Here is a 26814-nt window from a genome sequence, read left to right on the forward strand (position 1 = left end):
TCGAGCTGCACCTTGGCCTCTCCACCTCCCCTGTGTGTCTGACTCCCCACTCCCTGCTGCCCGGCAGCCTGCCGCATCAGCCGGCTGGCAAGACTGCTGTTGTGGCCGCTGCTACTGCGGCCGCGCTGCCAAGACTGAGGGAGAGAAAAGAGCCAGGAAGCATTTTCTTTTCTTTTCTTTTTTTTTCCCTCCTCTTCTCTTTTTTTGAACCGGAATGAGCCTGCAGCAACCCTGTTGGTGCAAAATAAATAAATAAAGCAACCAGGGAGGGCTGCAGCAAGCGCCACTACGGGGTGACGAATCGGATGGGGGGGGCGCAGGGCGGGGGTGCAGGGAGGAACTGAAGACCCAGAGCTGGGGCAGGGTCTGCTACCGAGGCAGCCTGGGAAGCTTGAAAGAGTTCTGACATCCTGGTTCCTCCTGAGCTAGAGAGCTCCCGGGACACCACTTCCACCTACCGCCTCTAGTCTCTTAAGATGCAGGGCAATTCTGTGCAATTTCTAAATCTAAACCTGCCTGTGGTTACCATTTGTTGGAAGTTCTCAGTCTAGAATATCTTCCTTCAGTTTAGTTTGCCATTCCTCTGGTGCTGGGTACCTGAGCATGTTTCTAAGTCTCCCTGGGGAGACTGCTTAGCTGGGGAAAACAGGGGGGGCTAAAATTCTTATAAAACAGATGAAGTGCTGACTCCACACGGGAACAAAACTGCAGAGCAAGCATGTATCCTAGGCAGTCATCTTCAAGTCTCCCAACACCCGACATGTGTGCCCTGCACCCTTGTACAAGCACACAGGTACACACGCAACGCACGTCCAGCCTTTAAAATCGTTTTATAAACAATGGCACAAGTTGGGGTTTATGTTCACCTAGCTAAACCCTTCTGTTGAGAGGGGGAAAAAAAAACCCTTCCTCCCTCTCATCTGCTGCTTACACCTCCTGGGAGAGTCTGCAGCTTACAAACTGAGAGAAATTCTGAGCAAGATTGTGAAGGAGAAACCGGTCCCTGTCCTGTCCCTAGTCACTCCTTCATACTGGGGTCAGCAGCCCACAGGTACAGAGCGGGGGGGTGGGGGGGTGCCCTCCTTCCCCATGGACAGGCAGTGTAGACTGAAGTCAAGGGCATCCTCCCAAGTGCTGGTCCCTGGATTCTGGCCGTCAGCATCAAGTCCTCTGCTTCTTTTACGGATCGTTCTTGGGACAGAAGACAGCTGGGGCTGCGATGTTGTGTTCTAGTGTCCTGTATGGATTGGAACTTTCCCCTAAGACCCTATGGCTTCTCAGAGCTGTGACCTCAAGGAAGAGATTGTGTCAGAAGAAACCTGTCTGTAGAACTGTGTCATCAGAGGCAGAGCCACTGTGTGCTCCACCTGTGTGGATGGCTGTCTCTGGTTAGACTGTGGTAACAAATTTGACTTTTAGAGCATACACAAGCGGTTTGCATTCTAATTTTGCCAGTGATATCCTTCTCCATACCCAACTCCCATAAAACAGTTATCCTGGGCCCTTATCTCCACCCCACTCTCATTCATTGTGTATCCAGGCATTTTAGGTCCCAGAAAACGCGTGTGTGTCGGGGTGGGGTGGGGTGGGGGTGGGGTCAACAACATTTCTCAACTAGGAAGAAGGAAGGCAGAAAATCTCAAGAATCCATATTCTTGTTATATACAGGTCCTTCTGGGTGCTTGCCCCCAGTCTCTGAGCTAGAGCCATCTCCCCCAGAGGAGCCTGTGGGGAAATACAGTGAGGTATTGAAAGGTCTGTTATCAGCTTCTGAGCCTAGATTTGAGTTCTCTCATCCCAGGTACTTGGATTTATCCCCGATGTTTGTCTTTCTGGCTTTTTGTTTGTTTGACTCGGTCATCCTATATCCCATCTACCCCACAGCTTCCAGAGCCAGGGTGGAACTTAAGGGAAATCAAACATGACAAGCCTTTTCTCCATCGCTTGCTGCTGTGGCACTACCGGGCAAGCCTAGGGGCAGAAACCAGTCTTAGTATTTGACTCCTAGGGAGATCACCCTTCACAGAGTGCAGAGAGGGAAAGGCTGGTGAGTGGAGTCCAGGGAGACGGTCAGAGGGCTGAAGGAAGTAGAAAGTTGTCCTTCCTCCGGGTCACTTTGACAGCCCCTCAGAGGACTCAACGTCAGTGCTGAAGAGTTCCTTATAGAGTGGAGGGAAGGCGGCTTGGCCCACGATGGGGTGGAGGTGCTGGAAGTCCTGTAGCTTTTCCACATGTTGGCTGCACAGGCTCCGCAGCTTCCCCTTGGGTGGCAGCTGGGGGTGGGTTAGGAGGGAATGAGTACTTCAGTGCTTAGCAGGGCAGCCACATCTCACTGTACCTGAGCGAGGGTGACCCTCCCGGTTGCCTCCCCCACACCTGACCCGACTGGAGCAGCCAATCCCATTGATTAGAGGTGTGTATATCTGGAAACTGAAGGTAAATTAGAACTGACACAAGAGGGGATTTAGCTCAGCAGTAGAGCACTTGCCTAGCAAGCGCAAGGCCCTGGGTTGGTCCCCAGCTCAAAAAAAAAAAAAAAAAAAAAAAAAAAAAAAAAAAAAAAAAAAAAAGAACTGACACAAGACAGGAGAGCTTTTGCTAGGTTCAACTTTGATGGTCATTTCTGTACCCTCAGCCCTGCGCCTGGCTTGGAGCAAGGATGTGCTTGAATGATGGCATCGGTGGCTCTGCCTAGCCCAGAATGAACTGCATTTGCTCCCGTGGTCCTTTGCTTGCTTCATGTTGTTTCCTCATCTGGAGAATGAGGCTCTGCTAACTCTTATCCTGCTAATTCAAGCGTTATCTCCTCTGAGACGATCATCCCCATCCCTTGCTGGGCTAAAGCCCTTCCTGTGGGCTTCCTCCTCTGTAGCACTTGCCACACTGTAGACAGAAAGGATCCAGTTTGTCTGCCTTCCTGCCGCACATGTACTTAGATAAAGTCCATTGGTCTTTCTGTCACTATGTATCTTCTGTTACTGGCTTGAATGCTGGCATTCATGCTCAACAACTGCTTGTCTGAACTAAACAGAGTTTCTAAGAAGGTGTCCAACACAGCAAGTAGTAAGTCAGTGCAGTCAGCCTCCAGCCAAAGGAAGGTAAACCTTTAAGAAAGGTGCAGAACCCCATGGGACAGAGGCAGGGAGAAAGACTTCAGACACAATCTTTCCTATACAATTGCCCAGCATAATGAAGCGAGATTTAAAAAGCACCTTTTCTTGACATCCCCCCTTCTTAGCTTAGTTCCCTAGAAAAGTAACAACCAGAAAAGTAGGCAGCAGGGTGACTCCCTCACATCTCTTGAATTTATTTTGTGTTTTAGTTCTTTGAGTTTGCCTGGGTTGCTACAACCGTTTCTTTTATTCACTCAAAAGATATTTGACTAGAAACTCCAAAAATCTAGATGAAGCACTGTCATGAGCTCTGGTGTAACATCGATGACTAAAAAAAAATGTACTTTTATTAAATGTATACAGCAGCCAGGGAGTCATAAACGCAGCCACACACTGCCTAACATCTTTTTGGGGAACTATGAACCTCAAACTTCAGTGGTCCCATAAGGTTAAAGGAGTATCATCGGTACAGCTGTGTTTGCCTTAAGTATATCCAGTTGTACTCCGCCGTGTGAGGCTATGGGCAGACGCTTCTTAGAACTTATTCCCCCTAGTAAGCAACACATGATTGTACCTAACACTAAAGCAGGACGAGGGATGGAGTTCTTCTGCTGGGTAACTGTTTAGGGCAAACCTCTCTTGAAGGAAGGCATGAAGAAACGTTTGGAAACAGAGAAGAGAATGCGACAGGAGACAATAGTAGGCACAAGAGGCCCTAAGAGAGACGGAACCAGGTATGTTTAAGGACCAGTGGTAAAACACTGCAGTCAGAGTAGGGGAGTCAAAGGGTGGTGCAAAGTTAGGTGAAGAGGAAGGCAGGGGTCACATCATGGTCCAGTTGACCGTAACACAGACTCTGGAGTTGAATTTTGGCTACCATAGGAGGTTGGAGATCAAACCAGGGTGGTTATTGAGCAAGCGCTGTGTGACTCTGACATGGCAGACAGAGATGGGGTGGGAAACTGAGTCAGGAGCAGTAGTCCAGTTGTGGCTGAGAGCTGGATGGGGAGGGGCGGCATCAAGGGACACGTGATATATTTTGAAAGTGGATCTTGCTGGGCAAGGTGGTACGTGGCTGTGATCTCAGCACTTAGGAGGTGGAGGCAGGGGGATCATGGGTTTAGGGCCAGCTTTGGCTCCATGAAACTGTGCCTACAAAAACTAATACAAAGCACACCAAAGTGGATCCAACCACTTTGCATTCCAATGACTTTCCCTGGACCCTGTCTCTCTTTAAACCCATTTTGTAGTAGATTGAAGTTTACATTCCCTAGGGAGAGACTGTTTGAAGTAATTTTCTCAGTTCTATGTGATGATTGTGCATAACAAAGGCCTAAGTTTACTAGCAATAGACCGATCCTTCACACAGGTCTCAAAGTAAACTCCCTGAGGACAGCTCTGAGTATAGCAGCGCCTGGAAGCCAGGCTTTCATTCTCAGACGGCTCTGAGGTTTCCTAGCTCTTCCTTCAGAGGTTTCCTAGCTACTTTTGGCTACTCTTCTGCTTTCTCAGTCTACCCCAGCTCTGACCTCACATTTACCAAAAGTACCATGAGGGTTGGGGAGGCCTTCATAAAGGGCTGGCCTTCAGGTGTGAGGGTTTGAATGCAGATCCCAGAACCCACGAAGAGAAAACCAGGTGAAAATTGGGCGTGGTGACACAAGACTTGATCTCAGTATTTGGAAGGCAGAGACAGGCAGGTCTCTGAGTTTAAGGCCAGCCTGGTCTATAGGGTTTCAGGGCAGCCAGGGATACATAGAGAAACAAAACAAAACACAACACAACACAACACAACACAACACAACACAACACAACAATAGAGAGAAGAAGGAGGGAGAGGGAGGAAGCCAGGCAGGGTAGAACACGTTTGTGATCTCAACATCTGAGATGTGGAGACAGGCAAATATCTGGGTGCTCTCAGCAGTCCTCGGTAACTCATAGGCCAGGCCAGGGCAGTGAGAGACCCTGTCTGAGAATGAATGAATGGATGGATGGATGGATGAGTAAATGAATGAATGAGTGAAAAATATAAAAATGCAGCACCAAGGGAGGATACCTGAGATTATCTGACCTCTGCAGGCGTGCAGAAGCCCACCCTCCATGTACGATTTGGCCTCCTCAGAGCTCCAAACATCCCATTCCCAAGGCCTGGATCCCTGCTCTGCCTCAGGAATGTTTATTGAAACCTTGTTTTTCATGGTCTCATTCTCTTGCCTCACACTGTTTTAAGGAAGCATCTATGTTTTACCCGCTTTACCTTCAAATTGTGAAGAATTTTTCCTTTTTTATTTTTGTGTGTGCTTGTGAGCAGACATGTGTGTATGGAGGTCAGAGGTCAACTTGCTGGAGTCAGATTTTTGCTTTCATCATGTGGGTCCCAGAGATCAAACCCAGGTCATCATGTTAGACTCTGTGGCAAGTGTCTTTGCTCACTGAGCCATCTCACCAGCCCCTTAAATTGCCTTGAAGCCCTGCCATTTTTCCAAAAGCAGTCCCCGCTTTTTAAGGGGAAATTTCATGTAGCCCAGGCAGGCCTGAAACTCATTATGGAGCTTAGGATGACCTTGGAGTCTTGTTTCTCTTGCTTCCTTCTGCCTCCTGAGTGCTGGTATTACAGGCACGCACCACCATGCCGCACTTCCAAGAGCTTTTATGATAGCAAATTAGGGGCCCCAGGGATGTTGTGGAAAGAGCACTGGGATAAAGATTTGTGTTATCAGTTAATATGTGTCACTGAATCACTTTATGCTACAGGAAGACTTTAACACCTGTCCTGTTATAACTGGCTTGCTGTAGGATAAGAGACAGATCAACAGCACTCTGTTGATCTCACTGTTAAAATATCACACATTCTACTCCATGTTAGCATTGTATTAGAAGGTACACAAGTCTCTTTTTAACAGATTAAAATCTCTTAGTGGGGACAAGAACTGCATCTCTGTATCTTTCCACAGTGCCTTGTATAAGCAGGTGCTGGGTAAGTGTCGGCTATATTAAACTGAATTGTTCCCTGGGGGTCTCTTCCAACTCCAAACTAACTTTCCATTCCTTTGTGCATGGAAACAGATGCTCCTGCAGTTCCCACAGCTGCTGCAAACACCACGGCATAGGCCAGCACTGCAGCACTCCCTCCTCTGCTCCCGAAGACCCTGGCCCTGATGTCCTAGAACTGGCAGTGGGCCTAGCCTCTTCTACCCTATGATCTGCTCCTACCTTGGCTAGGAGGCCTTGTCGATGAGTCTTGCAGAGATGATGATGAAAGGCCAGCTCCAAATTGTATTGCAGATGCTCCACTCTCCTCTTTTCTTGGAGCCCAGGACGGTCTGAAGGAAGGAATGGGACCAGAGTGAAATGGAAACAACAGAGACAGCCGTGCCCAGCAAAATGGGGTCATGTATCTTTTTGGAGAGGATCTCTCAGATGAGGGATTCTCTGTCTCTGTCTCTCTGTCTCTGTGTGCCCCCCCCACCCCCCGTTTGCACACATGTGCATACTGGTTTGATAACAGCAAGCTCTATGACTCTGGGCCTGTCTAGCTAACTACTAGGGAAACTAGGCAGGGGTGAAAAGGGTGGGGACTGTTAATCTCCTGAGCACCTTGTAGCTAGCTACCTTGTCTCTGGTAACCTGTCTTTCATGTAGCTGATTCAATGTCAGGCACTAGATTTTTGTCATGGAGGTAAAATGTTGGAAGAGAGCTTCCTCATTCCTATAAGAGTGACTCAGAGAGGTGACCTTCCTGAAGCTGTTCGGATAGGCCGGTTCCAAGGCCTCTAAATTAGTCTGTGGCTCTCTTTTAACTCCTAAGCTACCTTTTCCTTTGCTTCCCTCAAATGGATGCTTTTACAGAAGTCATCTAGCTTGAGGCCATCTTAGAGGAGTTGGAAGACTCGTGTGTTCATTAGCCAACCCAGAGCAGCAGGCCTACTCCCCTGGGTCCTCTGGATAGCCAGCGCTCAGCTGTGTGTACCCCAAGCTCTACCACCACTGTAGACATTCTGTCTCAAAATGAGCTCACATCAAGTGGTCATTCTCAATCTTAGTGGCTCAGTCTAGAGGTGGCTGTTAAAATTTTGGGCGCAACCCAGATGAGTTATGTCAGAATTTGGGCGTGGGACTCAGGGACTCAATCAGTTCTTAAAGCTCCCTAGGTGATTCCCATGTGTGTTGTAAAGGAGTCACTGCCATACACTGAGCAGTAGGATGATGTCTATGGGGGAGGTGGCTCATCTCCTCCCAACCCTCCCTTTTCCATGCTCTCACTGCCCCACTGTGTGCTACCCTTGCCCTGCCCTAAGGCTCCTCTGCAAACTTTAATCTATTGTATTTGACAGAAGCATGGGGAAGAGCTCATTTCCTTGTTTCAAGCAATCTCCCATTTAGTCAAATCCGAAGGCCTAGGTTTTCTATTAGCTGCTGTGCCCCAGCCACCAGAGTGTCTGCTCCCATGCCCAGTCACACTCACTGGCATTGATGAGAACCAAGGCCGTGTAGAGGGCAATCTCATCCTCAGAAAAACACAGGGCGCTGAGGAAGTGGGAAAAGTCGAATATGGAGCTGATGAGCTCGCTGCAGCCTGCCGGAGTGGAGATGAAGAGAGTAAGAGTGGTCCCCAAGGACACCACCCTTCGAATGTTTGGAGTGGGGGACGGGGCAAACAATCATGTGTAGAGGATTGGCATCAGGAACTTCTCCATTCCCACTGCCCTCACCCAAGGCTCGGAACAGCTCCACACCACCGTATTTGCCTTCAAAAAAGACTGTGTGGTTGTTGGCATTGTAGGCCCGGCACATTCTGACGAGGACGACTTCCATTGCTCCTGGGTAAAGGGGATAAAGATGGGTGGGCAGAGTTAAGCAGAGCCAGGAACCGACTCCCTCAGTATTTTGATTTCCTTAAGTCACGTCCTCCACTTGGCCCTGGCCCTGTCCTTCCATCCCCAGTCTGTGCTCCAACAAACCCCCACCCCCCACCCCCACCCCTGCCCTGCACGCCCAGGGCCTGCTGACCCCAGGGCCTGCCGGCCTATCCCAGAGCACCTGCTTTCAGTAGTATGATCTGATCATTCTGGCACAGCTCCATGAAGCCTGAGAGCCGCTTGGCGAACTCCACCACGTACTGAATGGCCTCAGTGAGGTGGTGGGCACAGCGCTCCCACATCTCCCACATTGACTGCAGGGACAGAGGGGGAGACCTGTGATCCTCCCAAGCCCCTGCACCCCATAAACTGCAGGGTGTGAGTTCTACATTTCTATGCTGTCAACCATGGCGCCTATTAGCACAATGTAGCCAGGGTCAATTCCTGTCAGTGGATTATAGTTACTGCTACTTCCAGCTCGGTATAAGGAATCCTGGAGAGTTATATAAGGGACGAAAACTTCTAATTTCTTAGCTTCAAATTCCTTTCTCCTGATAACCTGGTCTCTCCTGAAGCCCATTCAATACTAGGTATTAGGCTTCTGCCATGGGAGAGAAAAGGTTGCCAGAGAACTTCCCAGACTCCCAGGGAGTGGCTCCAGACAGGAAGTGATGGCTTTTCTGAACCACTCTGATAACTGCTGTGGAGAAAGGGAAGCCATACATGATACAGTTTCACCTGCAAACAGTGTACACACTGCTGTTTATTGCTCTCTCTGAAGAAGGTCTCAGCGACTGAGAGATGCAAATGGGAAATACCAACTGATTTCAGAGCAGCTGTATTGTCAGAGTATGACAGAAAGGGTGGCAGGCACTGTAGAGCCATCAGATTTGAACTTGACTTTGGTCCCATCACTGTGTGACCCTGAGTACCTCTACCTCAGTGTAAATTCTGTTCTCGGAGGTCAGTTGCTGGAAGGACTGAGCATGATCTCACAGGTGGTTCTAACCTCCGACATTGTGGTCTGACAACAGTTAACTACAAACTGAGAATCAAGTTTTTAAAAATCTCACATTTTAAAGCTGGGTGGTGGTGGCACACACCTTTAGTCCCAGCACTTAGGAGGCAGAGGCACGTGGATTTCTGAGTTCAAGGTCAGCCTGGTCTACAGAGTAAGTTCCAGGACAGCCAGGGCTACACAGAGAAACCGTGTCTTGGAACCAAGTCAAACCAACCAACCAACCAACCAACCAAACAAACCAAAAACAATCTCATGATTATGCACCTTCATCCCTATCTTTAGACACTTGTAGCTCACAGGCAGCAGATTGGACACACTTCATCAAAGCCTCTATTACAGTGCCTGACAAGAAAGGGTGTCCAATAAATGACGCTCAGACGCTGATTAGTGTCAGTTACTGATGGAGGATGAAAGGCAGCGTGGCAAGGTCTGGATGGAAGAGGATGTAGGTTGCCAGCTAGGTAAAATTACAACAAGCAGGAGCTACGGAAACAGTCACTGAGCTGCCAGACAGTCACGCCTGTTAGCCAGCCTGTCTGTGATGCCCTATAGCCCCATATCTGTGTGAGTCGCCATCTCTGGTCTCTTCCAGTGTGTGTAGGGGGTGAGGCCCTCCCTTCCCTCATGTCTCTTGCCCTCACCTTCCTCTGGTAGCTGGTCACCTCCTCCCGTGAGAAGAGGTTGGTGCGCTGCCGTAGAAGGTCCTCCAGGCGTAGCTGGCACGTCTCTCGGTAGGACTTGCAGACATTCTGTACCAGGTACTCTGTGGCCAGAAGAGGAAGGCCCAGCTAGCTCTCAGCTGGTTCCCACCCTGAAGTTCATAAAGAGGCTTCCTCTCTGCCTGGTCTCCCCTGCTCGGCCTCCTCCCTTGGCTTTTTGTCTAGGATCCCCAATTCCTTAGGACTAATGTTTGATTACATGGGTGCTGTGCCGGAAGATGTTCTTACCTCATTTTCACCGCCCCCACCCTTCCCAGATGCTCACCTATGTCTGTCAGAGAGGCATATGGTGCCTCTGGGGCACTGCAGAAACTGGGACTGCAGTGGCTGTCTGGGCCCTGTTCTGGTTCCCCAAGCTGAAGTCCACGTCTTCCAAGAGTAAGCTGGCCGTCAGTGCTATAGATGCTGTCTCTGCCTTCAGCTTTGCCTCGCTCTGGGCTATACTCAAGGTGGCAGGAGGCCCCTTGGACCTCTGTTTTGGCCAAGGTATTGGAATATGGTGGGCCAGAGCCTGAGGCTCTCAGGAGGCCAGGGGGACAAGCAGAGGCCTCGGGCAGGTCAGGTGAGGCGCCCAGTGGTAGCTGCCCATCTGGGACCCCTAAAGTGTATGTGAGTGTGTCTGCTCCATGGCTCCCAGCTGGAGGAGTCTTGGCTACTTGTTCCCGTTGCTGCTGCTGTTGCAGTTGTTTCTGCACCTCTGCATGCAGACTGTCCCTCTGCTTCTTGGACATTCGGCCGAACTTGACAGCTGAAGAAGGGTCAGGAATCAGTACAGGAGGCAAGAGAACACAGGACAGGACAGGGGCAGCAGGCACATGGATCGGACCCCAAGCTCGATTTCTCCAGCTCTGTGTACAAACTTTCCTTTTGGGAGCGTGGGCTCCCAGCTCCCTTCACGCCTGGCTCTGTTCTCTTTAGCATCGGTTCCACCAGCATTCCCATCTCCCCAGGCAAGTTTGTTCAGTTCTAAACCAGATGCTAATAGTGCAGAACTCAGGCAATGAGCTTGGACTGGGGATTCTAGTCTCCTGAGACTAGGGCTGAGGTGGGGGTCGAATAGGGGGCCTCAGGCTGTATTGGGGTCAGCTTGCCTGTCTGGGAGGGCCGGAGGAAGAGAAGGGCTGCGAACACAGGTTTCCCTGTGGTCAGGCCTGCAGGCTCCCTGGTGACCTAGATACTCACCACAGCCCAACCCAGGCTCCGGTGGCTTGCTCTGAACATCCTCTTCTGCTCTCTCTTTCCTGCCTTTTCGCTCCCCCAACCCCTCCCAGGTGTGGGGGCACAGCCCTTCGCCCCGCCTGCCCCTTTGCACCCCTGCATGTTTCCTTTCGCTTTGTTATTTTGAGCACTGAAAAGTGCTGACAGGCTCCTTCTGGGTCCTCCTCACCTCATGCCCCCCACTCCACCCAGGGCTCCTTCTGTGGTGAAGACGGTGGGTGAGGAGGTGGATAAGGCTCTAGGAACACCACCCTCGATCTCCCACCTTCTGGGTCATTCTCAAGTCAACTCTGTTCCTTGCCACAATCCTGTGCCTAGGGATGGTTACTCAGGAGGGAGATGGAGTTAAACAAGGCAGGAGGTAACAATGTGGGAACTGGGTAGGAACTAGGCCAGGAGAAAGAATAGAGAGGAGAGTTCATTAGAGAAAGGGGAGACAAGAGTAATAGGATGCCGGTAAAGGTCTTTTGGAGCACAGCCTGAAGTTGAGACTCTGAAGTGCCTCGAGGGACCCTCAAAAAGACAGGACAAGAGGCTGTGGGTGGAAGAACGGAGAGAAGTCCCTGGCAGAGTGTTTTTGCAAGCCTGTCGGGCAAGAGCCAGGACGCCTCTGAAAGTGCAGGGACTCTTTGGGGCTGCCACCACATCCTCACCATCTCTGGACATGCCCAGAGCCAGGCACTTCTGCAGGCGGCAGTGCTGGCATCGGTTGCGGCTGGTTCGGTCAATGGGGCAGTTCTGCTGACGGGTGCAGGAGTAGGCCACATTGCACTGCTGGCTGCGGCGGAAGAAGCCCTGAGAAACAAAAACTGCTTATCCCACCCTTCCTGAGCTGGAGGTGGTCGTGGGGACCTCTAATCCATGTGCACTGGTCTTAGGGATTTCTACATCCACCAAAGTCCCCAAACCTCCACTGCATAATTGTGATTGACCCTGTGGTCACTTTCCCACAGCAAGACTGGGTCCTCCTCCTCCCTCTGTTCTCCCCAGGGGAGACCACTGGAACGGCCAAGTGCATGTATGCAGACAAATGCCTGTAACTCACCTTGCACCCCTCACAGGTGATAACGCCGTAGTGGATGCCAGATGACTTGTCCCCACAGATCTTGCAAGGGATCACTTCGATTTGTGCTGGAAGAGAGAAAGAGAAGTTAGCCCAGAATATTTTTTCTGGCTTTCACTACCATGAACCTGGGCTGCAGACGCAGGTGTGTGGTGCTCTCCCCACTTCTTCAGTGAGCTCCAACGTGCCCTCTTGCATTATGGAAGGGGAAGTAAACTGTAAGTGATTCTCAGCAAAGGGTCTGAGGAGGCTGCGTTCTGTTCGCAAAGCAGCTGGGAGTTGTATCAGCTTTTATGGGGCCAGAAAGCAGCTGCAAAGAGGCCACCTGCTCAGTCCTTCAAGTTGAACATCTCCAGTGCCCTCCTCCCATCCTGTATAGGGCCAGAGGAGTCCTTGCTGCTTCATAACACCTGCTTCCCGCCCAGGAGGCTTCCTTTCTGTCCCCTTCCCCCCACTGAGGTTTGACAGAGTATGGGGCACTGCCACTGGGCACTAGACAGAAATGTCAGTCGCTCTTGGAAGAGAGTGAAGGCTGCACAGGGACAGGAACCGAGGGGAACCGACACAGTGGGGTATAGAGAGACTAGAAAGAAGCAGAGGTGAAGTCTAGAGAAGGGCTCAACCCAGCTTTCCCGATTGTCTAAAAGCCCAAATAGGGTTTCCAGACTGATGGCCCCAGAACCAAGACAAAGAAGTGCTCTGTGCATAAGTGTGTAAGAAGATGTACAAAGGCATCTGTGTCTATCCATAGGAGCACAGAACATGTCTGTTAGAACTGGCTGAGATTAAAGCATGCTCCACCTGTTCTCCTCACAGATGAAAAACCACTTAGCTTACACAGCTTAGACTGCGTGAGTGCCAGGGCTACAGCCCCACTCTCTCGAACAGTTCATTATCTGTAATGTTCTTGACATGTTTGCAGGCTTACTTGAGTGTGTGTGTGTGTGTGTGTGTGTGTGTGTGTGTGTATACAGAAGAAAAGTATACATGGCTTGTTGACATGATGCCACATGCCCTTAGTCCCAGCACTAGGCAGGCAGAGGCAGGTGGATTGCTGTAAGTTCAAGGCCAGCCTGATCTACATATCAAGATCCAGGCTAGCCAGGACTACTCAAGAGAAAGAAAGAAAGAAAGAAAGAAAGAAAGAAAGAAAGAAAGAAAGAAAGAAAGAAAGGAAGGTAGGTAGGTAGGTTGCTCTTTGTGGCCTGCTGACTGATGGCGTACTGTCTGCACCAGTGCACATGTGCACATTTGTTGGTGGTGGAGACAGCTTCCTAGACATTAAAATCCAAGGCAGCAGTGGTGGCACACACCTTTTATCCCAACAGTCAGGAGGCAGAGGTAGATGGATCTCTGTGAGTTTGAGGCCAGCCTGGTCTACGAAGAGTTCCAGGACAGCCAGGGCCACACAGAGAAGCCCTGTCTCAAAAAACAAAACCAACCAACCAACCAACCAAACAAACAACAAAATAAAAAAGCAGAAACAAGTTTTTACTCCCACTGAACTCATTGTAAGTGCTACCTGATCAGTCTTAGCTGTGGTCTGCTGCTGGTTCTCGGTTGATTTTCTTTATTCTGTCTTATTCCTGCCAGTGCCTACAGCTTTCGGCAGCATGTCAAAAGACATCAAGAGATCTTCATCCCGCACTTCTTTAAAAGGGAGCTAGATGAGCCGGGTATGGTGGCCTTTTACCCTAGCACTCAGGAGGCAGAGGCAGGTGGACTCTTTGAGTTTGAGTCTAGCCTAGTCTGCAAATCAAGTTCCAGGACAGCCAAGGCAGTTACGCAGAGAAAGCTTGTCTTGAAAAACAAAAAAGCCAAACCAAACCAAACAAAACAAAACAAAAAAACTGAAAAAGAGCTCGGACTTAGTTCTGAGGTAGAGCAGCATGCATGAAGCCCTAGGTTCAATCTGCAGTTCTTTGGGGGTTTGGGGAGAGACAGACAGCAGCTAGGTAAAGCTTGAAGTCCCAGCCAACCCAGATATTTTCAGCAGCAAGTCTAAAGACTGGGGGCAGGAGGGGTAGGGTGGGGGTGGAAGAGCTGGCTCTTCTCACAATCACGGACTGACCTCTGGCTTTTACCGAGTGGATAGTTGAGAGCTGAAGCAGGCTAGAAAAGTGATCTACAGTAAAAAACCCTTCTCATCTGTGACCTGTCTCCCACCCAGGGACAGAGGAAGTGCCTCATGGAGAGCAAGCCCACTCCCATATCATCTCACGTCCCATGAGAGCCTACTAGCTGGGTGGGGCTGTGCATCCCTGCAATTTCAGCACTTAGGAGGTAGAAGCAAGATGATCAGGAGTTCTGGATTATCCTTGGTTACATCAGGAATTCAAGGCTAGCCAGGGCTGTGTGAGACACTTCCGAAAAACCATAACCACAAATAGGTCTGTTGATGTGAAGGAATGAGGTTAGACCATGATTTGCCCATCACTTCCCAAAGTATTCCATCATCTTTAAACCATGATCTTGTCAAGCTGGTCTAGAGCTGGGTCAGATTAAGCAGCTGTCTCTTCAAGGGACTGGCCATATGAGTGTCTGAAATCCTTCCATGAAAACTCAATTCTTTGTCCCACCTCCAGACAGACTTGCCACCTGCCAACTGCACAGTAATCTGTGGCCAGCAGCCATCAAATGCTCTGTTCAATGGCTTCCTGTAAGTTACAAGCTGGCTCGAACGCTTGGCGGGAAAGAGAGAACAGGAGGGGACCTGGGTACCTGGAAGAGCGGTGGAAAGTGTGGGGGCACATACACTTCCAGTCACTCTCAGCCTCGGTTCCCTTGGCAGCAAATGACGGTGAAAGCAGCATTGCCTGTGGTGTAGGTCACACAGCATGATTCAAGAGAGTTCAGGGAGCACCACGAGAGGCAGAGCACTATAGGACAGGGTATTACTCTCTGAGATAAAGCAAATCCATGAGCATGGCCGCCTGACAGAAGCACTTGGGTCCATAGCCTTTGCTCTTAACCAACACCTTCTCCTCTGTACTCTGTGGTATACCACGTTTTAGTGGCCCTAAGACCGGAGAGGGGGAAACCAACATAGGTCACCCAGAAAAGCAAGTGGTAGGGAGATTAGGCCAAGCCACGGTGGGAACTCAGGCCCTGGCCTGGCAGGCAACCACAGGCCTCCCTACCTCTTCCCTTCTCCAAGAGCCACATCCGCGTGCGTGTGTATACTGACCGCGTGGATGACCCCTGTCATACCTCCTGACCCACACCTGACCCACTGTTGGTCCTGGTCCGGGAACCTTACAATAGTGTGAGTAAGACCCTGCCGTATCATAAGCGATATGGTCAGTCAAGCACTGGGAGATTTGGGGGCTGTGGGAGCCCAGGACCCCAGCTGTCAGCATAGCCCCTCCTCTGTCTTCCCATTGCCAGTCCAAGGCACTGGCCCACAGTGAGACAAGCACATAGAACAGAGCTGTCTGTGTTAGGTCCCCTAGCCAAGCAGGGAGACTAAGAAGTTCGGGACTGGGGGAAAATAGTTATAGCAAAAGAGAGACAACAGAAATCAAGGGAAACCCCTGCTTGTACTGGTCCTGTGCCCAACACTCCACATGACCAAGCTTCTTGTCTTTCTCTAGTTCTCCTTCTCCTTCACCTTCACTCCGTCCAGTACCATCTACCCTAAACACTTATCAAAGAAAGTACCAGTGGGATGTGTGTGTGTGTGTGCGTGTGTGTGTGTGTGTGTGTGTGTGTGAGAGAGAGAGAGAGAGAGAGAGAGAGAGAGAGAGAGAGAGAGAGAGGCAGACAGAGACACAGAGACAAAAACAGAGACAGACAGACAGACAGTTGGGGAAGGAGGGGGAAGGGCTGTTAGGGAAGTCCTGAGAGGAGGAGAGAAACACCTTCCACAGCAAGGCTTCCAGACTCAGACCCTGAACAACTTGTGATGGGAACCCCGCTTGGGGAGGGGGTGCTGAGTAATCACAGGATTACTCAAACTGTTGCCTGGGAGCCTAGTCTGCCAGGAACTTACCATCTCAGGGCCCAACGGTGCCAGGAACTGGAGCCAATCAAAGGTCAGGAGCCTTCAGGCCAGCCCATACCCCATGGCTCCCACAGCAGCCAGACTCTGCTTACTCTCTGAGGATTTTTGTGTCTTACTTGCTGTTCTCTCATTGTACCTTTTTTCTGAAGGTTATCACAAAGGAAACCCTCACGCTGGGAAATCTCAACATTCAAGAAGCTGGGGTAGGTGGGTTGCCACAAGTTTCAGGCCAGCCTGGGGTATGGTTTGAGATTCCGTTTTAAAAATGACAACCGAACCCTCTAACTTTATTCTCACAAAAGCAAAAATGCCTGGAGCAGGAGGGCACCCAGCTAGCCAACAATTCTAGTCTTTCGTATTTCAAAAACAGAGAACCTGAAGGTCTTGTTAAAATATAGCTACTGCAGCAGCAGAGGGCTTGCCCAGTGTACACATGTTCTGACTTTCATGACCCAGTACCACAAAGCAAATCAAACGAGAATCTTTGTTCAATCAGTCCAAGGCGGGGCTCGGAGAGCCTGCCTCTTAGTGTGCTCCAGGACGGTGACTTGAGACTATGCTTGGCATAGAAAGATTCTGGTCACTTTGGCTGCCTTTGTGCCAGGCTGCTCCTCCCAAGGGGTCAAGGTAGGTTTGACAATGTTTTCTCAAGCCCATTCTTTATACAGGTCAACTCACGGAGTTTTTCCCTGCATCCTCCCTACGGATGCGATGTTAAAAACCATAATTATGACACAGCCCTGGAAAGTAAAAGTGACTCTCCCTTGGATTGCTCCAGCCCTGAAACACTGTGAAGGGCGTCTCAGAGCCTCCCAGGAGGAGAAGTACTGTGGAGGCCATGTCTGCCCCCCACCCCCTAATCTCACGCTGCTCACAGCTGCAAGATTCATTGATAGTGCATTTTGACTATATCCAGAGCTGGGCCCTGGGTCCTGACCAGGTGCCTAGCCACAGAGAGGAAGTGGTTGGAACAGAGAGGGGCTGCAACCCAGGAGGGTCTCACTGCAGAAGCCCCAGTTGCAGGGAAGGAATGTTCAGGCAGAAGCATGCTAGGACTCTTTCCTCTGTTCCTCTTTTCCTGCTTTCCAGTTAATACTGAGTAAGAAGGATGTTGACACTGCCTGAATTTAGCGTATGCCATGCTTTACTCTGTGCGTGTGTGTGGGCATGTGCGTGTACGGTGTTGTGCAGGGGACACAATCCAAGGTCTTATGTGTGGGCCTCGCCTTTCTTCAGGGGTCATTGGCCACCAGCCCATGGAGATGAGGGGAGCAGATTCAAAGGACAGCTATTCCCCCAGCCTCAATAAGAAATTTTTTACATTAATTTATTAATTGTGCCTGCACATGAGCCACACACGACGTGAATGTGTGGAGGTCAGAGGACAGCTTATAGGGTTAGTTCTCTCCTCCTTCCATGTGAGGCCTGGGGACTGAACTTGGGTTATCAAACTTGACAGCAAGTGCCTTTACCCACGGAACTGTCTCACTGCCCACCAGCCCCTCTTTTAAACAGGGTCTCACTTGTACTCAGGCTGGCCTGGAATGCAAGATCCTCCTGCTTCAGTCTCCCGAGTGCTGGGATTATAGATATGAACCACCACACTCAACTTCCTTTAAAAATAATTTATGGATTATTATTATAGTGCATGCTATACATGTGGGCACACATGACACAGCTTACATGTGGACGTCAGGGGACAACCCTGTGAAGTCTGTTCTCTCCTTTCACCTTCACATAGGTTCTGGAGATTGAATTCAAGTTGCCAAGATTGCAAGGTGTCTTACAGCTGCAGCACCATCACATTGCCCTTAGGATTCTTTACACATACTTTTAAGGATTGCAACAATTCCGTAAAGTAGGGTCCATTATTATTGTCCCCATTTTACAGATTAAAAAAACTGAGTCCCAGAGAGTGACTAGACCAAGTCAATAAAGCAAGGAGTTTACATTCAGGTCTTGGTACCTGGAGTCAGAGTCCTCAGTCATTAAGCTGTAACCCCTTGGAGGATGAGATGTCTAAGTATACTAAAGAGAGTGAATGGAACAAGGTCATTGGCTGCAAAATGAACAAGTGTGAAATGAGGGTAATAATAGGCTAGGTGAGGAATAAACCAGAACTCATGCCTAGAACAAAGATAGGCAGACAGATGATAGATAGGCAGATAGATAGGTAGGTAGAGAGACAGACAGATAGACAGATACCATTCCTTGGGCCTAGTTTTCCTCAGTGGTCCTGGCTGGCTCAGACACCATTTATCTACTTCTCTAGAGCCAAGGTCAGATGACCTGTGCACCCCAGCAGAGCTCTTGACCCAAGGCTCCTCTGAAAGTCCACAGCTCCTTGAAGGTATGGGCTAGGTTGCCCCTTGATGGACCTTTCTTTACATCAATGAGCGAATGTCTGGATGAGAAAGAGAATGCATCTCTCAGCTTAGGCCCCTTCTCTATTCGCTGAGCCCACTGCTCCAGCCGGTGGTCCCCTATGTACGCAGCCCATCATCAGCCTCCCTCCTTCCTTAGCTCTCAGTTCCTCCAGTTTCTGCTGGAAACCAAGGTGATGGGTGCCACCACAGGGACAGGGACTACTGATCTACCTGCTGGGCTTGTCCCCAGCCAGGCAAGCCCTCATGAGAATTTTCTACTGACATACCTGATCCCAGAGCTGAAAAACTAGTGACTCTAAAACTCAGGTGGGCGAGGGAGAGACAGGTTTTGCAAAGCCATGAAAGCCAGCCAGCCACTCTTGCTGCCCCCACCACCCCCACAGTCTGGGACAGGAGAAAGGAGGGGAAACAAAAGACCTCAACGAAAACAAGCAGAGGAAGGGGGAAGGGGATGAATCACCAGGAGGAAGCTCTGAGGAGTGGGAGCTGTGGCTCTGCCTCTGGGTACTGCTGCTGCCTCCGGGAGGGAGCAGACTCAGGAAGACCTGGCTGTGGTACTGAAATTCACCTGGTTACTGATCTGCTCCCAAATAGGGATCTCCACACTTTTTGAGCCTTGGAGTCTCAGGGAAGAGGCCGTGTCATCATTGCAGCAGGAGTGGAGATTAGACCCCAGGAAATATTCACGGGACAGGAGTGAGACCCCAGGCTGCCTTCCTTAGAGAGCGCTCAACATGGGGAAAGTCCCTGCTCCTGTTGGTTTGAGTCAGCAGTAGAGGCAGGGGAGGGAGGGGTGGGTGAGCCCCTGGTAGGAACAGCAGTTATCAATACACATATTCATTGAGACGGAACAGATTGACGATCTTCACATTCTAGAATCTTGAGCCTGGGGCCATTGGGATTCTGGGTAGAATAGGAAGAAAGAAAAGAAAAGGATGCAGAAGTGATACAAGGAAGGAGCAAGGCTGAGGGAGCTCGGCATGATGCTATACTACAATCCTAGCACGTGGGAGGCAGAGGCAGGCAGATCAGGAGTTCAAGGCCACTTTCTCAACTGTATATTGAGTCTGAGCTCTATGACATTTTTGTCACAAACAAAACCAAATAAGACCCATGAAAAGGCTCTGTGGGCAAAAGTGCTAGCTTTAAAAGCCTGATGGCGTGGGTTAGATCTCCAGTATTGTTAAGGAAGGACTCACCTACCTAATGTATACAGGCATGCTCGCCCGCCCGCCTGTGCACGTGTGCACAGACATTCATCATATACACGCATCATATACACGCATGCCCGCCCGCCTGCCCACATACGTGCTCGCACACACACTCATACACACTGGAGACTTGAAGTTCTTTGTGGTTCATTGCTCAACATAATCATAGCTGTATTCAAGGAAGAGGATAGACATGTGACCTCCCATCCCTAGACTTCCCGTCTACAGATTCCACACTGACTAACTCCTAACAATGCGATGGCTTCGTCGTACACCAATGACTGGCTGAGGTAGGGGTGGAGGGATGCCCTCCACCCTGCCACATTTCTTCACCACCTCCCCTGTGTTTGTACTTCATGACCTGGGCCCGTCGTCTATGAATTTCTTACTCTATGGTTCTCCTGGTAGTCCTCCATCTGGACACCTTCCCCCTTGACCCTCAAAGCCATTGCTTATTTCCTAGGTTTGAGCTGCTCCTTGTTTCTCTGGCCTCACTCTTGGGTGTGTCAGGTGTGTCATAGTCCCAAGCCCTGTCTGCTCGGACCTCTCCAAAGTTGGTGGTAACTGGAATTCAAAGGGGTCAGAAAACTTGGACATATTTATGTGTGTGCATGTGTATGTGTATGTGTGCGTGTGCATAAAATGCAGAGCTCCCCAAGTGTCTCCCTCAGACACTGTTGGGGCTGCTGCTATCTGCTTGGGCATGAAGTACACAGAACCATGGCATCTCAGGGCTGACCTGGGGCCATTTCTATGAAATCGGTCTGCCAGCTTTTGCTGCTGAGGGGAAGAAGCCAGAAAAGAACCGTAGCTCTTACTCCCATCCTAGGACCTTTGATTCTTCTTCTGGTCCTCTTGTCTCATCAAGGCTTCTGTACCTGGACTGTAGTCCTGTCCCATGCATGCAAGTGGCAACCCCAACTTGACCTGCTTTCCTTGTACACTATAGGGGTAGATTCTCTTTCACCCATTAGGGGACGAGGGTTGTCTCTTTGGTCCTGGGTCCTTAGAACTTGGAGACTCCCATGCTTGGCTTTGTTGTGAAAGTCAACTCATTTATTTTGTGGCTGGAGACCAGAGCTCAGTGGCTTGCCTCAGGTGCCCCCGTGTTAGAACCTGCTCATTGGACTTTCAGTCCATGGGTCTTTCCAGGACTCAATATGGCCTCCTTTCTGTGGCTTGTGGAAAGACCCCAGGTTGAAGGTGGGGGCTCCTCAGGCCTCAAGTTACAGGCCTCCGGGTCACAGGCTTCCCTTTTCCTTATTCACCATGGATTTTGAGAGGTCCTCTGGCTTCCCTTACGTGAATATGGAGGACCCGATTTGCCCACATTGCTCAGCTGGAAGCCTAAAGGGCCCCTGACATCTGCCCAGCAGCTGTCAGCCCATGGTTTCAAACAGGGAAAGGAGTGAGACCAGCGGTTTTCTGCTCCCATCTCTCCTTGTTTCAGATGATCAACTGCATGTGAGGCACACACAGCACACACACAGCACACACGCAAGCACACACACAAGCACGCACAGAACAGTTCCTAGCTGGATTGTACTTAGCCATCATGCCCTGGTGTGTGTGTTTGGGGTTGGAGGATCAGGCAGACGATGAGTTCTGACCCCCACTGCCTGCTGATCGCAGTTACTGTGACTCCTGCCTCAGGGCACAGTCGTGCCTGTGGTTGGAGGTACAAAGAAACTCGTCACGAGGAACAAGGAATATAAGCTCTGGGTCCTGATGTCTACTAGACTCCACCAATCCCCAGGCCCTAACGGTGATGCACTCTTCGGCGATGCACTCCCCTCTTGGGTCTTGGTCTCTTTGTGAATCAAAGGGCTGGACACCTTGGGCATGCTCAGTCTTCCCAGAACTTATGTCAGGAATTCCTCAACGATTCGATTACCGTTGCTGTCAAGGAAGCCGCCCAGGCAGAGTAACTCTCTCAGGGCTCCACCCATGTCCCAGTAGATCTTGACTTTGGCTGGGACACACACTACCAAGGAAGCACTGTCTCCAAGACACCCTCCTATTCAATGGGTCTAAGGATGGTGATAGGACCCAGGCTCCCCCATGACCAGGTGGCCCCATTCACTTACTTCTCATGACTGAGCCTAGGCTCCGAGGCCTTGGCTCCCTGTCCTCCTCAGTAGGGTAGCCCAGGACAGCACACAGCTGGCAGTGGAGGTGGGGTGAAGCCCTCTCAGCGGGTGCCTCAGCCCTTAGATCTGCACAAAGCTTCCCCCAGTGTTTCTGGGCAGGGGGTTTAAGCTCTGCTCCACACAGGTGGCCAAGTGACAGCCCCCCAACCCCCAGGAGTGCATCGGGTATGATGACAGGCACCCCACGTGGCCAATCTGGGTTTAGGGCAGGGTGTGAGGGGCGGGGCAGCCAATCACAGGGGGCGTTGGAAAATTCCAAAACCACAGCTACAGCCGCGGTAAAAGCTGTTTCCACTTGCCAGGGGAGTTCTAGCTGGGGAGCTTCGTGGAGCTCATGGGCAGAGACCAAGCTCGAAATCCCCTCTTCCTGAGTACCCCAGGCCCTCCTCACCAGGTGACACCAGGGGTAGGGATGTCCCAGAGGTAAGTCACAGGAATCTCTGTCTTGGGTGGTGTCTTGTGGCACTGAGACCCTGTGGACTGTCAACAGTCATAACCAGTGTGGTACAATTGGAGGCTGCTGAACCCTCACCACACCGGCATTCCTCCTACACACGATGCTATCCTGGGCTGAGGAAGTGATAGCTGCAGTATCGTTAGGTAAATACCCGTTGGTCCTTTGGGAGCAAGACTGCTAGTCTGGGACACAGAGAGTGAAGCCACCATCTTCATCCTCTTAACAGCAGTGTGTTGGGAATGATTCAGTTCTGGGTGGATTTCATGAGGCCCATAAAACACTTTATGTAATAACTACTATCCCATCCCAAAGACAAGGAGGGTGAGACACAGAGAGATTAAGTAACCTGCACAAGATCACACCATAGTGACTGGTTGAGTAAGGGTTTAAGGCCAGGCAGAGTGACCTCAGGTCCATTTGAGGGGCAGGAGGTTGTCTCTGGTTCAGGTTTGATTTTGAGTGTGTCTCACACTGCCCAGTCTCCTGGCCCTTGAGTTTCTATGCAGGTTTTATGGGTGTGAGGTTCCTTATCGATGGCCCCTTTGTTTTCCATCTGCTCTGTGGGGTACCTCAGCCTTGGAGATTCCCCTCTAGTCCCTTAGTTATTAGGCCCCCACTTGGTCTGGGTGTGCCCCCTAGGTTTCTCAGCTTGGACTCCTTTCTTGAGGTTATTTCACTCGGGAGGCAGTTTTTATTTTCTTGGCCTGGGGTTGGGGAGTGGATCTCAGTGTCTGGACCAACCTCCTCGAGAGGTCTTCAATCTTGCTGGCTAGTAAAAAGCTCTGTCTGCAGGCTTGGGAGTTGGACATTGGGTGGATGAGGGTGACCAGCCTGGATCGTCAGGAGGACACATGGTAGGGGCTACAAGGATGGGAGGCAGGTCTAAAAGCTTGGCTTGCTCTCTCCCAGTTTCCACTCTCCAAAAGTCCCCCTCTTCCCCCAATGTGGTCCCTGGTCCCCTCCCCCAGTCTGACTGCGTCATTCTGACTCGCTTTCCTCCCAGGCCCCGCTCAGTGTTTCCGTGGGGCCCTGTGGCGAACACACATGAGGTGATCAGGATTATGCTGAGCCAAGCGGCTCTGACCCCCCAGGAGGATGGAGCCCCCAAGCTCAGGGAGGAAGGATGCTGGGACAGGAAGGCCGCAGATGTCTTTGGCAGTGGGAGGGATTGGTGGGCAACCAATGAGTGTGTGATGGAGGGGTAGAGGTGACCCCTCCTGATGAAATTGTCACCATTAACTTAATGACCATGCTTGTGTCTTTTCCAGAGTGCCCCCAAGCTGCTGAGGGTATGCATGACTCCCCTGGGCAGGACTTTGGTGGAATGGACACATTTTGTAGGAGAATAGCCTCTCTCTATGTGGCTGGATTGGGGGTGCTGCAATGGCCAGAGACAAGATGTTTACGTCCATTGGGAAGCCCTTCTGGAACTCTAGTCCTTTCCTCATACGCTGTAGTCTGAGGATTTCAGGACCCCAGGAAACAGTGTCTCTGTCCATTCCTTGTACAGAGACCAGCTTTCCTGCTCTCTGGTTCTGCAGAGCCTCGTTCCAGGCTTGCTCACACCTCAGAATGTGTTAACCACAGAGATGAACACCAAACCTGGCTCTGCCACCACAAAGCCCTGGGCACGCTCCCAGGCCTCCCATTGTGGCTGCTGAGTTAATTCAGAGGCTGGGTGGCCTTACACCTCCTCCCCGGCCTGGCCCAGCAGCTGAGCCTCTGTCCAGCACTCTGCCCTCCTCTTTCCCAGTTCCCCTTTTCTTTCTGTGCCTGTTACTTGGCACTCCTTGGGCTTCTTCTTTTTCTGTCCTGGCCTGTAAGTCTTTTCCTTTGGCCCTCATCTCTTGGGCCTTGCAGTCTTAGCCTGACTCTTCCACTTCTGTCCAGGCCCAGGTCGTTCCTTTACTCATGGCTTCCAAACTGAACAGTTTTGCCATACCCAGTACCACCTTGGCCCAAACCCCTACTCACAGGTGTGGGTCTTCTTTGCAGCCAGCAACTCTGTAAAGGGAGGGGGTGTGTCAGTCAACAGAAGCCCTGCGGGGGAGGGGGGGCAAAAACTCCCCCAGTTACTGACTCCCTCCCTACCCCAGTTTCCCCCCAGCACTACCTGGCCTCTGAGAAGCTGGGCCCCTTGGCAGAGCCATCACTTTGCCCTTTGGCCACACTGGCCCTCTTCCAGGTCCCGAAAGCGCCCAACTCCTCTCTGCCTCCAGGACTTCCCCACGCCACACTCTGCCTCCCACCCATACCTTCATTTAGCTAGGTCTCGGATGTCTCTCTTTTCCTCTGGAGCAGCCTCCCCTGCCCTCTCCTCTGCCCTCTCCCCTGCCCTCTCCCCTGCCCTCTCCCCTGCCCTGGGGTTCACTCAGCCAGCACTGCGCATTGTTCCCTGGCACCTGACGTAGCAGACAACTGCCCTAGGTGTGCCACCGTCCCTTCTAGATTGTAAGCCATCTGGACACAGAGCCTCTGTCTGTCTCGTTCGGCTTGCTGCTCTGGGGAACAGCAAGAACCTCTAGTATCTGGTGCATGTGAGGTACACAAATATTCTGCACCCAGATTAAGTCCCTGAGAGAAAGAATGCAGTCTTTTGCTTGCTTATCTCTGCCAGGAAGCATGGGGGAGTTGCAGAGGTGTGGGGCTGGGAATAGATGGGGAGGGGTGGAAGAGGAAGACAAAGAGGGCAGAGCTGTGGACAGACCCTCTCTGGCCAACACTGTGCGCTTCACAAGCCTGTAGAAGGAAGATCCCTTTTCCTTGCTGCTCTGCTGGGTCTGGGTCTGGACAGTAATGGATGGACGGACGGACGGTAGGAGGCACAACGGTTCATGGAGGTTTACAGAAATGTTTTGCTGTCCAGGGGAGCAGCTGCTAAGGGGAAAGCCATGGATACTGCAGAGTTACAGGGCTGCCCATGTATTTGGGATGAAGTCAGCAGGCAGTCAGTATTTGGGAAACACCTAGAGAGGGAACTCTTGGCAAAAGAGGCTCCGTTCCATTTCCTATATCCACAGTGCCTAGGGCCAGTCTTTGGTTCCAGAAAGTCCATTAGCCTGGCCTGTAATGTCCCTAACCTTTGATTCCTTTCTGTTACTTTTTGCCTTCTGCTGTCTAAGCCCGGCACGCAAGTCTCCTGTCTCTCCTTCACTGTCCCTCTGCCAGGAGATGCACCCTGCAGCCAGGCCTCCTTCATTTCATCGCCACGATAGTAAATGGGGCCTGGTACCCTGGTTCCCCAAGTGGGGGAGGGGAAGGTCTGCCCAGAGAGGGTGTGGCCTCATGCCATGCCCACCTCCCTCTAATCCTGTCTGGCCCTACTCAGTTTCCTCCTTGACGTGGCACCCTTGTCCAACCTCCAGCTTTGTAATTCAGAGAGAAGTCTTGCAGAGGGACACTCCCCTTGTTGGCCCCCCACCCCTACCCCGGGGCCCTTCTCTAGTGGCCCTAGAAGCTGGTACTTCTGTCGATCACTCTCTCTAGGTTCCCAGCTGACAAGCATGGGAGGGAGGGGCTGTCCTGTTCTGAAGGGCTCCCTCCTCACGCCATTGGTGGACTGTTCCCCCAGTACCTTCTTCCTGTGCTCCACTGGTGCCTCACACTACAAAGATAAAACTCTGTGCGTGGACCGGCTTGAAGGAAAGTGTGGGACCGATGGGCTGGAGCAGCTGGCAGGGTGCAATTGCATCTTCTCCCCCAGGCCCCCGCCCCCGCCCCCAGCCCCCGCCCCATAACGACAGACAGGGCACTCCACTTGTGAATGAATAGGAAGGTGGAGAGCTATCCTTCCAGTCATACTGCCCACGGTTCTGTGGCAGGGAGGGGCCTGCTTGTACCTGGGAGCCAGCCCGTTCCCATCCTTCTCTCGATCAGGCCTCCCTAACACAGCTCCTCCCTCCTGCCCCCACTCCAACCTGTCTCTTCCTTCTTGCGCTCCCTGCCTTCCTAGGCCTCCTCCTGCTGTTGCCCTAGGCACTCTTCCTATTTCCCTACAGTTATGTAAAGACTCGACCTGTCCCACCGTTCCGCTCTTGCCTGCCAGTCGGTCTCCCCTCTGCTCACCTCTCTTCTCTACAGTTCTTTCCCAGTCTCTTCCCATCCCTCCCCTCCTCTGAGTCCCCTGACAGTCCCTTCCACCTGCCTGCAGGGCTTTAGGTCTCTTACCCCGAGATGTTCGGTGGTGTCTCTGTGGGGCCCTGTCCATGGGGTAGCTCCCTTGGTGCCGTCCTTGCTGCCCTGGCTGCCCAGGAGGGCAGGGAGCAGGGCCCAGGGGAGGGAGGAGGGAAGAGGGAGGGAGCACCTGGCCCGTCAGCAGGCAGGGGAAAGGAGTGGCTGGCAGAGTGTCCTGGCACAGGAGGAGAGCAGTGGACCAGTGTCTGGAGTCTTGAGGAGAAGCAGGTGAAAGGGAGCTAGTATTTATTAATGACCTACTGTGTGCTGAGTCTCTGTTAGGCCTTGTAGGTAAATCAGAATTTTTTTTTTTTTTGGAAGTCCACATGATAACTCTTACAGGCAAGTCTGATCATCCATAAGCATTAACCCACCGTTGTCAAGGAATTCACCGGGGCAATTCGCGATTGAGTTGGGATTTGAACCTGGGTCTTTGTGAC

At 51.3% G+C, this 26814-nt stretch overlaps 1 protein-coding gene across 2 annotated transcripts; it reads right to left on the minus strand.

Moving 5' to 3' along the window:
• Positions 1-811: 811 nt before the first annotated feature.
• On the minus strand, positions 812-26491 carry Rorc (RAR related orphan receptor C). 2 transcript variants are annotated; one of them, XM_032897831.1, is made up of 11 exons: positions 26369-26491; positions 24176-24205; positions 11976-12061; positions 11584-11725; positions 9978-10460; positions 9635-9756; positions 8154-8286; positions 7826-7933; positions 7579-7689; positions 6327-6436; positions 812-2273 (listed from the first exon to the last, which is right to left on the minus strand). In XM_032897831.1, the coding sequence occupies exons 1-11, from the start codon at positions 26406-26408 to the stop codon at positions 2112-2114; spliced, it is 1527 nt and encodes a 508-aa protein (XP_032753722.1). In that variant the 5' UTR covers positions 26409-26491; the 3' UTR covers positions 812-2111. The 2 variants fall into 2 exon arrangements, with proteins under 2 accessions (XP_032753722.1, XP_032753723.1); XM_032897832.1 differs by lacking the exon at positions 9978-10460.
• Positions 26492-26814: the final 323 nt, after the last annotated feature.

Source organism: Rattus rattus, chromosome 3 (genome assembly GCF_011064425.1).
Source record: "Rattus rattus isolate New Zealand chromosome 3, Rrattus_CSIRO_v1, whole genome shotgun sequence".
NCBI lineage: Eukaryota > Metazoa > Chordata > Mammalia > Rodentia > Muridae > Rattus > Rattus rattus.